This window comes from Macrotis lagotis, chromosome 1 (genome assembly GCF_037893015.1).
Source record: "Macrotis lagotis isolate mMagLag1 chromosome 1, bilby.v1.9.chrom.fasta, whole genome shotgun sequence".
Lineage (NCBI taxonomy): Eukaryota > Metazoa > Chordata > Mammalia > Peramelemorphia > Peramelidae > Macrotis > Macrotis lagotis.
In genome coordinates, this window is record NC_133658.1 from 142,524,501 (window position 1) to 142,538,963 (window position 14,463).

At 35.0% G+C, this 14,463-nt stretch overlaps 1 protein-coding gene and 1 long non-coding RNA gene across 4 annotated transcripts in view; one reads left to right on the top strand and one right to left on the bottom strand.

Moving 5' to 3' along the window:
- The window catches only part of LOC141504179 (uncharacterized), a 452,895-nt gene that overhangs the window by 242,146 nt on the left and 196,286 nt on the right, over positions 1–14,463 (top strand). The window lies entirely within an intron of this gene.
- The window catches only part of ZMAT4 (zinc finger matrin-type 4), a 218,418-nt gene continuing 212,361 nt past the window's right edge, over positions 8,407–14,463 (bottom strand). Inside the window, exon 5 of the mRNA XM_074208992.1 lies at positions 8,407–9,116. Within this exon, the coding sequence (XP_074065093.1) occupies positions 9,101–9,116 (16 nt within the window). The 3' untranslated portion in view covers positions 8,407–9,100. The remainder of the gene's footprint in view (positions 9,117–14,463) is intronic.

The window sequence follows — 14,463 nt, forward strand, 5'->3', positions numbered from 1 at the left end:
CAGCGCCCCCCCCACTCTAATCCAATTCATGTACTTGTCATAGCATCATTTCCCTGTTATGGTGGTCTCCTTTAAAATTGAAGGACAAACACATATCACTTCAGGGGTGAAAATAAAAAGGATGAGATTGACTTAGAAGAACTAAATTAGAATCAATTTGAGATATAGTAGAGATGTATCTTATTTTGGAATTAAAGGGACCTTGTTCAAAACCAAACTTTATTACTTCTTAGCTTTATGACACTGAGTAGTCCACCATACCTCTATGGACTTTAGTTTTCTTATCTTCAAAATGGAAAAGAGATGAGATGTTATACTAGAAAATCTTCAAAATCTCTTTAATCTCTAAATGAATCATTCTGGGTTCTGGACTTTAGGAAGTCTAACCATCAGCTGATGGTCATCTTCTAAGTCATGGATGAGTTACATATGATCTATAAACATAGCAAGGCACCCCAAATCAAAGGAACCCCAGATCTTTTGAAATGAGGTAACATTTACCAGCCTAGTAAGATAATTGTGGCGTTACACTCTACAAATGACAAAGGTCTGTGAGATACAGTGATCCCCTGTTCAACGGGACTTTAGGGACAATAACAACTGGTGAGGAAGTTTGAATTGTCACAAGGGAGTTGTTTAGGGAAAACCCTTAGGAACAATGAAAGCTGTTGGCTGTAGCCAGAAGAAAGGACAAAATTAGATTCCCCCCTTCACATAATGTGAAGATTAGAGAAATAGGAATTGCTAATTAAGCAGAGGCAATATGAAATCAGCAAATAAAAGTGCTATGCAGAGTAGTGACTAAAGAGCAATTAATCATAGGAAGGAATGGCAGCAAAGGAGAACTAAAAGAAAAATGCTTTTTAATCCAGTTGCCATAGCTTCTTTTTCTCAGAATTGAGAGGCCAACTGTTAGAAACACTTTTGTTTATTTTGTGCTATAAAATTGAAAACATTACTAGAAAAACAGTAGCATGATCCAGTGGAAAAAAGCACTAAATTTAGTATCAGGAAACCTAGATTTAAATCTAGGTTCAACTCTTTTCACCATCTGGACCTTAGTTTCTTCCTCTCTAAAATGAGAATGTTAGACTAGTTGACTTCTGCAGTTGAGGTTTTATTCTCTCAAATCATACTTCATAAGATCAAGAGAAGGCAGGGTTATTAAGGATTATCTCATTCAATCTCATCATTTTAAAATTGAGAAAATGTAGAACAAATTACTTGCCCAAGGAGGGTTTTTGTTATTGTTCTGTCATTTGTTCAACTCTTCATTACACTTTTTGAAGTATTCTAGGTAAAGATACTGGAGATGTTTCTTTCTCTAGCTCATTTTCCAGATGAGAAACCTCATATAAGTGACTTAGCCAGGGATACACAGCTAGTAACTGTCTGAGACTGAATTTGAACTCAGGAAGGTAAGTCTTCCTGACTCCAGATTAGTGTTCTATCTACTGCACTGTGTAGCTCTCCCAAGGACACATAGATAAAAAGCCTGAATTTGAACCCATTTTTTCTGGTAACAATTCCAAATATTCAATTGCACAGTGCTGTGTTCAAGTCAATTCCTTGACCAAAAGCAATTTAATTTCTTGTTCAAATTTAGTTGATGCTATTATAACACTTGCCCTCCCTATGTCTTTTTATTTAATTTTACATTTTATTCTGAACTTAAATAAAACATTTCCATAACATAGTAGAATAGAAAAAAAGATGATTGTACTTAAAACTACAAATCGTAAAATGAGTCCCATTATTCTTTTATTCACCTAGGTTCTTGACTTTGGAGTCTTCACTCTAGTTCAAGTACTAATCATCTTTTCATAAGTGCTCATTTGAAATTTCCTAATTATTGTCTCCCATTCCCTTTTCATATTTTTGTCATATCAATCCCATTCATTCATTCATACATTCAATTATTACATCTAGATTAGACAACTAATTTTACTGGAACTTGACATTCTATCTCCAGGTTTCTTTGTATTTACATAAATCACTCCACATGCCTGTAGAGCATTAACAACTCATTTGACCTTATGAAAAATGAATGTTTTCATTCAAGGCTCACCTTAGGCGGCACCTTCTCTGTAATTCCTCTCCAGTTAATTGTCTCCTCTCAATCTGCTTCTCTGAATATTCTTCTCCTCCCCTTTCTCCCCTCCCCCCATAGGCAAATACAACTCTGTTTTGGTCATTGTGTCCCCAGGATTGGCACAGTACCTTGTGTTTATTAAATTGAAAGTCTTGATGAGGAATATGATAAAGACATATAGAAATAATTGATTCATCTCAATCTTATCCTAGAAAAGAAGAACATATATATTTGAAGCACTTAGTTTTTATTGATTAGCTTATCCACACCACATTTCTGTGAGGGTGCTCTGTATGATTCTACTGGGGTCAACTAAGAAAAAGAAAAAAAATGAGATTTATTTATATCACCAAGCCTAAAACCAGGAATGCATACTTGATGACTTGATATATTGTTACTCCTCTTTATCTCTCCACCTCCAGTCCTTATCATAGTGCTCAGGAAAGAAAAAAAAAACTAAAAGAAGATTTTTTTTTAATGGTGAAAGATATAGCCTTCAAACCTATAAGATTGATAAATATTACAGAAAAGGAAAATATTGGAGGGGAGATAGGAAAATTGGGACACTAATGAAATGTTGATGTAGTTGTGAACTGATCCAATCATTCTAGAAAGCAATTTGGAACTATGTCAAAGGATTAAATAACTATGGATACATATCCACTGATCTAGTAATACCACTGGAGATCATAAAAAAGGGGAAATTACCTACCTTTATAAAAGTACTTGAAGCAGTTCTTTTTTGTTTTGGCAAACCATTAGAAATTGAGAGGATACCCATCAATTCAGAAATGGTTGAACAAATTATGATATATGAATGTATTGAAATACTGTTGTGCTACAAGAAATGATGAGCAGGCAGATTTCAGAAAAACCTGGACTTACATGAACTGTTGTTGAGTGAAGTGAGCAGAACCAGGAGAAGATTGCACACAAAATGTGTACCATGATCAATGAATGACTTAGTTCTTGGCAGTACAATGATCTAGGACATTTCCAAAAGACACATGATAGAAAATGTTATCCACATCCAGAGAAAGTACTAATGGAGTTTGAATGCAGATCAAAGCATGCTATTTTCACTTTCTTTGTTTTTTCATGTGTTTTTCTTCCATTTGCAAACTGTTTCTTCTATACAACATGAAATATGAAAATATGTTTTACATGATTGCACATATACAACCCAGATCAAATTGCTTACCATCCTGGGGAGTAGAGGATAAGGAGGGAGAAAATTTGGAACTCAAAATTTTATTAAAAATGTTAATATTAAAAATTGCCCTTACATGTAATTGGAAAAAATAAAATACTATTAAGATCTAAAAAAAAATAAAAAGAAAGATATATTAGCTGCTTAGCCTGCTTGAAATCTAGGACTCCCTGAGGTTGTATGATTGTCATATAATTCAGAGAAGATTCTAGTTATGTCTTTCTCTGATGCTTCATTATGACATGGAAGTTGGGTTATGCTGATAAATGTTCAACAATCAACTTTCCAAAAGGATGGAACATAATTTACATTTAATCTGCATCATTAACACTTTATCTGTCACTTTCATAAGTCTAGAAATCATATATAAGCATCCTTGCAATTGCCTACTGACTTAAACAAGTATATATTAACATCATCTATGTTCTATTGCCATTTTAAATTATTTGCTAAATATCTCCTATTTTGTTTTATTCTGATTAGGCCTGCAGACTATAACATGGTTGCTTCTGCTGGCCAAGACAATCAACTAAATGATAAATCAAGTCCTGGTTTATTTTCCAATGAGATATAAAGCCTAATACTGAAAATTTTATGTTGACTGATATTAGGGGTATAAATGCTAACACTGAAAAATTAGAAATGAACTTATATAGGAAAAAATGGCTCCTGCATATCCCAGCATGAAGGTGACCCTGAGTTCCTCAAGCCTTTGCCAACAGAGAACAAGTTAGAGAGCTTTCAGGTAAGGGCCTGGTGCTAGAATATATGTCATACATAATAGTTCACTTGTATATAGTGTTTCAAATTTATGATCTCATTTGAGCCCTGAAGCAACCCTGTGGGTACTACAGATAACCCCCAAACAAGGCTCAGAAATGTTAAGTGGCTGCCAGTTAATCACACAACTAGTAAACAAAAGAAGTGAAATTTAGACTCTAGTTATCCTCACCACAAATAGACCTTCTATCTCTACTTTAGCTGTATTATCCCTTCAGCAATGACTATGCCTATACTCCTTGTATTTTACTGGTTAATTGATGACCATGCATGTTAGAAAACTAAGCTTGTAATGCAATATGCAGTAAAATGTCATTAATTTCTTTATTGTTAAGGCATTTGCCATCATTGGACAGGGCCTTTTACCAAGTAGAACATTAAATGACCTAAAGCAATCTTATTTCAGAAATTAGTCATTCTCTACCTAGAGAGATCAAATGGTATGCCTAAGATCAAAAATAAATATTGAATTCAGGTTCTCTGATTCCAAATCCAGGCTTTTTTTTTTGTAGTTTATAACTATCAAAGGAAAAGGATCTGCTAAGGAAATAAATGTGGTTTAGAAGATTATAGAAGGTTATTTACACACTTAAGAAGTTTTTTCCCCCTAAACATGTTAGAAGTACCCATTTGCATACAGTATGGCTACAATGAAGACAGAAGTCACTATTGCTTAGAACAGAGTTGGGTAAGTTGATTACAAATCATTCTTATGTACTCACTAAGGAATAAAAAAGGAGGCAATGTTTCCATCATTAGTTGTATGACTGGCCCATACATATTCTGCCATTTATAACTTCTCTTTCTTTGGACTCAGTGATAATTTTCAGGAGCCCAGTGGTCCAGAACCAGAAACATTGGGTGTAGATTAGAGCTTGCTTAGATATTGGAGAGAATAGAGTACATGGAAAAGGCAAGGAAAGGAGTCAGTAGAATAAAGATAAGTGTGGGGCAGCTAGGATAGAGCATTGGTCCTGGAGTTAGGAGGTGTTGAAATTCAGCTTCAGACACTTACTAACCATGTGACCCTTGACAAGTCACTTAACCCTGATTGTCTACAAAAATAAAATAAAGGTAAGTATGCTGTTCTGGGGCAGGCCCTGATCTCATGATATGTAGACTATTGCTATAGCCTCTTGACTGACTGGTCTCCAAGCCTCAAATCTCTCCATATTCCAGTTCATCATCCACTCAGCTGACAAATGGATTTTCTTAAAATGCAAATAGGACTGTATCACCACCCCAAATCCCATTCAATAAATTTCAATGCATCCCTCATTTCTAGGAACAAATATAAAATCCTTTGACTATTAAAGCCTTTTATAATCTGACCTCCTCCTACCTTTCCAGTCTTCCCATACATTACTTCCCTCAACATGCTCTACCATCAAATGATATTGGTCTCTGTTTTTTCTTACCCAGAACATTCCATCTCCTTACTCTGTATATGATTATCTCCCATGCCTAGAATTTTCCCTCTCTTAAATTCTGCTATCCGACTTCCCCAGTTCTTTGAATTCTCAGCTAAAAAACCTGCCTTTTGCTAGAAGCCTCATCTCTTTAAGTCTAGTATCTACCCTCCATTGATTATCTATCTACTTAGCTAACCAGTGAGCTAGCAATCATCTTCCATATCTTCTTTGCACATCATTATTTGAATGTTGTCTTCTTCATTATATTGTGAATTACTTGGACTATGTTTTGTTTTTATTTTTATTTTTTGCCTTTCTTATTATCCCCGGGACTTAGCACAATTCCCAATACACATAAGAACTACATTTGCCTTTTAAAATAAGTTTACAAGAAGAGAAAAAAAGGATCTTTGAAAATACAAAGGTAAAATTTTACTACAGAGTCATGCTTGGGAAATAACATTTCTACAGTCTATTATTTGACTGACCTGATTAGTTGCTATATGAATTTGAAATTAAATTATTTTAAATGTTTAATAATTAAGACCTTTCTGGCTTCTTAATATGACATCTTTCCCCACCTGGTTCATAGTAAATGTATTTTTCTATAAATGTTTCCCTGCATTCTCATGTAAATTGTTAAATTTTATGGGCATCAGATGATACTGTATGAACTGCTGTTGTTCTGTAGGTAGATATTTCAAACTCCTTGAGCAAAACTTCTGAATGTACCCAATCCAGATTAAATCGAAACTGGGAAATACTTAACAAAATGAATAAAAATATGATACAACACATATAATGTTCATTTGTAGTTTTCTAAGTTATTTTTCAGCCTGTGGAACTATGTTTCTATTTTAATTTTATACTAATGCTCTAAAGCATTATGTAGAAAGCAGTAAAATTATATCTCCCTAAAGGTCTCTGATTTGATTCTCTCATGTGTTAGAAGATTCCCACATTCACCTGTAGTTTAACAGGCTTCTCTCTTGTTAACATTTCTAAAGGATTCATATATTTTTATTTCATTTCCTTTTTGAGTAGAGGAAAGAAAAGATCCCAACTTGTGATTTCATCTCTATGTAGATTTTCCATTATAGATACTCCCTTTATTTCAGAAGGTCTATAACAATATCTTATAAAGTCATCTGAAAGCACTAGGGGCTTAATCACTGGCCCAGGATGATACTGTCAGTATTTTAGAGGCTTAATTAAAAACTTGTTGGATTGGATTGATTTATAAAATCTCAAATAGAAAGATAGGAAGTTTGTTTTTTTATAATTTAAATCAAACATATTCTTGTCATAATTTCAGTTAATTTCTCATTGTAAAACTAATGGATGTTAAAGGATTTAAAATTATACAAGGAATGTTAACCAATGGAGCCCAGAAGTAGGGGGAAAGCAAAGCCAAGGGAGGTTCAAGTCATTGCATTAGAAAAGAGATACCCTCAACCTTGCAGGCTACACTGAATATAGATGGCCTGGTTCAGAGGGAGTCAGATGATAGTCAGAGGGAGTCAGAGGGAGTCAGATGATAGCACAGTATATCATCCTTCTCAATCCAACTACCCAGACTCTCTGTCCTGATTCTCCCCATTCCCCTACTCCTGTCCCTTGAAATGATAGCTTGAATGAGAGGGAAATAAAAGGGCAGGCCCATCTTTGGCCCTGATCTGGCAAAGAGATTATGATTGACTGGTTCTTTCTTAGGTAAAATTGAATATTTCTTTCCATATGCATGTGTCTGTGAATGTTAAAGTCTACCTCCTCCTGTGTCCCAATCATTGAGAGAAAAACTACTCTCTTTCAGTTAGCATTCAAACAGATGAAATCTGGTGATAACCCTAGGCAAGAACATCTGAAACAAATATGGGAGATTTATCAACAGAAAACTTGGAATGGTCTCAAGTTGAAGCCAGAAAATTTTCTGTTGATTGTTAATAAAATAATATATTATATTAGGTTATGTGGAAAACAGCAGCAGCACTTTTAAAGGGTTCCAGTTCATTGACTGCATAGCCCACTCACTGCACACATAAAGAAACAAACACTATTTAATATATTTATATACATATGCATATACAGACTTTTCTTACTTTATAACAAAATTGATAAAGTATATTTTACACAGCCACCTTTGGTGAGATGGGAGGCTGTCAGATGTTCTGAAGCATTTATGCCAGCCTCTATACTGCTGGAACATGATTCTTTCTTTTCATGTTGGATAGCCCTTGCTTGGCTATTGCTGTGTCTAAGCTATGTGCTCCACCTTGCCTTTTCTTGGTCATTCTATAGACAGTGGAGGCTCCTCTTCAAAAGACAGGTATCCTGTTTAAGTCAAAAATGGCATTATTAAAATGGTAGTTTGCCTTCTTTTGAAATATATTTCTTTTATTTCTCACTGAATTTCAAGCACCTCAGTTCTCTATAAAAATAGCACTCACAATCCAGAAAATCCAATTTCTTTTTGGAAGTCAGGAAAAGGACTCCCTACTATCATCATGTCCTTTATGAACTCTACCTGGGCACCAGTTGTGGCACTGATGTATATACATATGAACTAAATGTTTATTTTTGTGGAGCCTCCAGGAAACCCAGGGCAGTGACATTAGAAAGGTATAATGAATCACACTAAAAAATCTCCACCCCAATGCTCTGGCCAAATTAAAATTCTTTCTCTTACCCTGTTAAATTAATTTCTGTTGGTATAATCACAACCCCCCTCCCCAAATTAAAAGGTTCATGTCAAAGAAAAGTTCATGTCAAAGAAAATAGTCATTTACTTTCAATCATTTTAAAGGACTCTTTTCTTTATCTTGTGCCTTGGGGGGTGGGGAGGAACCTGGAACCAACTGTTGTGGAAGTCATCATCCCATGGGCATGCTTTTTCACTCCTGCTTTAGATTTAATATTCTTTTGGTCTCTTAAGGGAAAGCTCTTGTTTCCACCTTGAATGACAGAGAAAAGAGTTGTTGATTTCATTCTTTTTTCCCAAGGTGTCCTTGTTCAGTTGCCATTATCCATCCACATTTCTAGGGGCAGCACGAAAAGGCATTGAACTCATCCATTATACATATCCTATTGATTGAGCTTCAGTCTGGTTCTCTGCCCATTGACACCATCATACTGAACATGGTGGAGAAAAATTGTTTCTGGTAGAAGATGGTTTTACATCACAATCATCAATAATTTAACAGAATAATTATACTCTGAAGAAATCTAGGATAAATTCCTCAAAAGTTGAGTTTATTTTGTGGGGTTTCTTATGTTCTAAAATCTCTTTTGTCTTTGAGGTTGAAAGATATTCTTCCTCAACCATTTGCTACAGAATTATACTTGAGAATGAGTGTGGAATCTGTTTTCTGGAAAGATTTTTTGAATCCATCCAAAGTCTTAACTTACCACAAACATTTTTTTTTAAAGAAAGAAAATCCAGTTGCTTCCCCACACTAAAATTACTATGTGAAATTTTGAATCCATTTAAGAAATGTTCATTGTCCAAGAAAGACTCCTCCTCCACTGGTTGGTAAGTGATTCTCCTTGGCAGAAGCAATCCTGATTTTTTTTTCCTCATCCCTTGTTTTCTCATCCCAGATGTTTTCACTACTGATTCTTCAGGCTGTAATACAGAAGGGGAAAAAAGGCTTACCTTTCTCACCACAGATACCTATTCCAACATCTCTCATGACATTCAATTGTGCTAAAAGAGTTTTTTAGTGATTATGAAAAGAACCCTTAACTGGGTATCATAGGAGCTTGGTTGAAATTTGGCTGTACTTTTTCTTGCCTATACCCCAAAACACTGGGAATAGATTGAGAAAATTCTTAGTTTGAGTTCTGACTTAGTCATTAAATGACTGCCTTACCTTAGGCAAATCACATTTTACTTCTGAGTTTCAATGCTTTCAGTCGTAAAAAGAGGAGTCTGGGATGGATGTTCTTAAAATCCCTTTTACTTCCAAAACCTGTCTCCCTAATTCCAAACCATCCAAGTTTTGCAGGTGAAGCATAAGGGGATAGAAGGATAGGACACCAAAGAAATCTTGCCAATTCTGTGTATCATAGAGAATTTCAGTTTGCTAAGCCATGAATCCAAGTACTAAATTAAGTGTCCTAAGAAGAAAAGAAGAATAAACAAAATTGAATTTCTATTGTCAGGAATGTATAGTTAATAGAATGCCAGTGACACTGCTCAGACAGATGAGCATATATGATGTAAACACCTTTCTTCTAAGAAGTAACCTTGATGGCAAACAAAGAACATACCCCATTGTTAGGATAAGAATGATGTTAGAAAATTCAGGCTATAGTCAAGAATAAATCTTACAATCCTTGAAACCAGGTTTTTCTAAGCTAGCCATATAGGAAGAATTGTTTTCAGGTTACCTTTCAAAGGGCATTAATTAAAGTCAAACAGGGACCTAGAAAAACACCTACTGGTTCAAAGCAATGAAACTTTCTCAAGATGCTATTTAATCTGATCTTTGGTATAGGAATGGGATATGGGAAACTAGGCTCTGCCTCAGTGGAGGCCTCATTTAATTTTAGAATGAGAAGCCAACTCAGGGGGAGTTTATAATAGGAAGATGATGAATACATTGACTGTCCTGATTCTTCAGTGTTAACCTATTTATCAAGACTGGTGATAATTCATCACTTAGCAATCAGAACCATAAGTCTCCTGAACAAGCAAACATCTTTACTCCAAATGATATCTGTACTTTAAGTAGAAATGTTTACCTCCATACAGTTATGAACAATTTTCAGATATTCTTAAGATTCAATTTGAAAAATGGGTGAAATTAAGAAAGTTATTTTTTGAAGGCTTACGGTTCAAAATCTATCTCTTATACACATTGTGTGACTATGAGAAAATTGCAAGGTCTCAGTGAGCTCCAGGCAATACTCTAAGACTGTAAATAGCAGGGAGTTACTGAACTGCATTAGGGAAGGGAGCTTCCATACTGTAGGCAGTTTGCCTACACTGATGAATTCATGTTTCCCACCCCTAACCCAACCATAAAAGAAGAAAATCAGGTCATAATAATTATAAATGAAAAATAATTTTTAAAAAGCAAACACAACTCTTGCTTAAAACTAGATTCCAATATTATTGTTTAAATATCCAAGATTTTTAAGTGTTTTGAGAATCTGACCAATTTAATTCATCAGACACTTAATGAATGATGATTATGTGAAAGGTGTTATGCACAGTGTTGAGGGTTATAAAGGTATGATGCAGATCTTGTGCCAAAAGAGGACAGGATGAGTCATGTACATCCATTCAATTAGAACCTTTCTTTATACTTTAAATACTTTATACTTTAAATACTCTTTAAATCAGATGAAAAAAAATCTTTGAATCTTTATATATTTGGATAGATTTACCTGGAATCCAATTTATATTCCCAAATTAAGAAAGGAATTAATGATAAATAATAAAAAAAGGTATAGTATGTCATAGTAGATAAAGTCAGGAAGAACTGGAATTCAAATTTTGGCTCTTTTTTGTCTCTGTCAATTTCTGTCTGTAAGTGAAAGACTAAGAGATTTGAGAAATAAACAATCACATCTACTTGTTGGAGTCAGAGAAGTGTCATGAAGAGCATTGAAGAAAGGAAAAGATTTGACAGATGAAATTCAGGAAGAAAGAGTTCTATAGTTCAACATGGGGGAGGTATGAAATATATAGGGAAAAATAATATAAAGTAAAACTTGGAAGTAAATTTGACACTTGAACATGGCCTTGAATGCTAGAATAAGACACTCTCCATTGCTTGGTAGTTTATGTGGAACCACTTAAAAGTTTTTAAGTAGAGTGAGGCCATTAAAGAAGAATAATCTTGGATGGAAAGGGAAGTGAATGTAGGGTATTATGGAAATAGCACTGAACTTGGAGTCAAGACTTGGATTCTATTGCCAGATTTACAACTCTGTATCTTTGAAAAAACCATAGGTTTTATGGGCCTCAATTTCTTTCCCTTGTTATATTTGGAGACTAAACTGAGAATCTTGGATTAGATGATAATAAGTCTTTTTTCAATTTGAATCTATAAACATAATGAAGTTCCAAGATGAAGACATACTTCAGGAAAAGCTATGAACAGGCCAAGTTTTATGATACTGTCCCCCAACTCAGGAACTTTCTGAAATCCACTCCATGTAGAGTATTCAATGTCTCTTATATAGAAGGATATATTGCCCGTTTACAAAATTTTCCCTGGAGTTAGGTAGACACTTAAATGCTTGAGTTCCAAAAGCCTTCTCTCTCCAGAGTGAATAGAAGGAGGTTAGAGATCAGCAGACTGCCAATGCAACCAATTATATATGACAGATTCCAAGGGAAAATCAAGTCCAGTTCTTCACAGTTACTTGAAGAAGCAGAGGAGAATCCACTGAACTATGAGAATGATGACTGTGTTCAAGGTCAAATTGAAAACTGTAGATCAAAAAGAAAACTGACTTTTGAGGCAAATAGTTAGGCAATATCATTGTCACCAAATACTTATTAAGCCAAACTGTGTGCCAAACTGATGACACAAAGAAGGGGGTGGGGGAGCCCTACCATCAAGGAATTTGCAACTTAGTGGGGAGACAACCTAATATATCTGTAGAAACAAGATACAGACAGGATAAATTGGAGATAAATCAGTACAACATGAGGTGACCTGCAAAAGGTTTTTGAAAGTATGGCTTAAGATGAGACTTGAAGGAAGACAGGGAAGTCTCCAGGCAGAGGTGAGGGGAAAGTCACAGAAGATGCCCGGAGTTAGGAGATGACCATTGTGTAAGAAAAACACCTAGGAGGCCAATATTACTGGATCACAGAGAACACAAACATGAGAGATGAGAGCACCTTGTTTTTATTAAATGATGTAGCATATGCAAAGCTCTTGGCAAACAAAGTGTTTTACAAAGCGAGCTACTACTACAGCTTACTACTATTACTTTGATTAGTAGTAGTATTATGACAAGTACTATCACTGAAACTACTCCTACTATTGCTCTATTACTACTTCTACTGCTACTGCTTCTGTTGCTGCTACTAACTACTGCTGCTGCTGCTGGTACTATTACTATTACTACTACTACTGATGCTGTTGCTGTTATTACTACTACTACTTCTACTACTAATACAATTACTGCTGCTGCTACTGTTACTATTATTCCTATTACTATAACTGTTGTTGCTTCTAACACTACTACTACTACTACTACTACTACTACTACTACTACTGTTGTTGTTGCTGCTATTACTATTACTACTGTTACTGCTATTCTTGCTATTATTGCCACAACCACTACTATCCCCACAACCTCTACTATTGCTGTTACCACAGCTGCTACTGCCACTACCACTAATATTTCTTTTTCTTCTAGGATCAATCAAGTGCAGGAATCAGTAAGGACCCTAGATCAATCAGATACCATTGCCTGATTCAAATATTTAGCAGTCAGCAAGGACATAAAGATAACTATTTGTGATATAAAAAAACACCTAAATATGTAAAGTTTTCCCCTAGTATTTTGTCTTCTGAAAACAACTGTTAGAAAACATACTCAACAAATAATCCGACCATATTTGAGCATGAAAGTCATTGCTAGTTAGGCCAGAAGAGAATATAGAATATGTGCATAAAAACATTTTATTACAGAAGAGAGCTTTGAAATCTTGTCTCTGTGTACCCCCCCTGGGTTCCCAGCCTTGTTTTTGTTTCTTTTTATAGTTATTATCAAAAAGCTCATTTAAAAAAGATTTCTCAACATCCTTCACTACTTCACCTAAGACTCGAGGAAAATCTTATAGTAGTTCCTGGCTTTGCAAATTAATGTCTCAAGAAGGTCAAAAGTTCTCAAAAAACAAACAAGAAAAATCCCATCTGTATAAACTGCTGAGACACACTCAGGAATGTTCACTTTCTCCAATTCAAACAAGCTTGCAATGCAGCATTCTCCATGTAAGTGAGAAGACCAAATGTGTCAGCAGCTGAACAGTTTTCAAGGCATGATTACATCATTAGCGAAAGTCAGAGAAATCTTTATTTTAACTTATAGTAAAAGGAGTGTCTTGAGAATTTAATCTCATAATGAGGGAAAATATCACACACTTCCTTTTTTTAGAGTCAGTGTAATTATCCAGAGCCTTTCAGAACATAGAGAAGTAATGACAAATTAAAATGCCTTTCAATTCCATCTCACTTTTATAATTATTCATCTGCTGCTGTTATTATTGCCATAAAGGCATCACCATACTTTAGTCAGCTTCCCCTTTGATACAAAGCATATGGAAAATTTTACTGCTATTAATAAGCATTCAGCCTCTTGATCTATAAAAAGAATTCTTTTTATCTGAGATGGATAAGTCACGTAATTCTTATATTTTAAGAACTTTCCTTAAATAGAAAATGGATGGGAGGGAGCCATAATCACATTTTCTCAGCAGAAGGAACAGTATGTGGTATGGGGGGGGGGGGGAGATAGTGCCCTCAGAGGGCTTCTAAGATCAGTCTGTGTGTTTGTGTGTGTGTGTGTGTGTGTGTGTGTGTGTGTGTGTGTGTGTGTTGGGGGAAGAAGAGGAAGGGATATTTTCATATACATTATATATGCACAGACTCACACGTAATTCTCCACAATTTACTATGTCCATTTTAGCATATCGAGTACAGATCAGTAACATTTTAAAAAGCATCAGGATCTTTATAAAACCTGAACTGAATTGATAAAAGTATGTGATCCCAATAGCAGACCTGGCCTCCTTGGCAAGGAGAAGTTGACTGGGAAAAGGAAGAAAAAATAATAAATCAGATATAAACTCAAAAATATGGAGATATAACCAGAATGTGTGGAGGTAGAAGATGTATTTGACCCAATTCAATTCTGATCAAGTGATTTAAAGCCATAAAACAGATTTGATACAAACCTGCTTTATAGAGTTGTGCTCTATGGCATGAACCTTTCTGAAACAT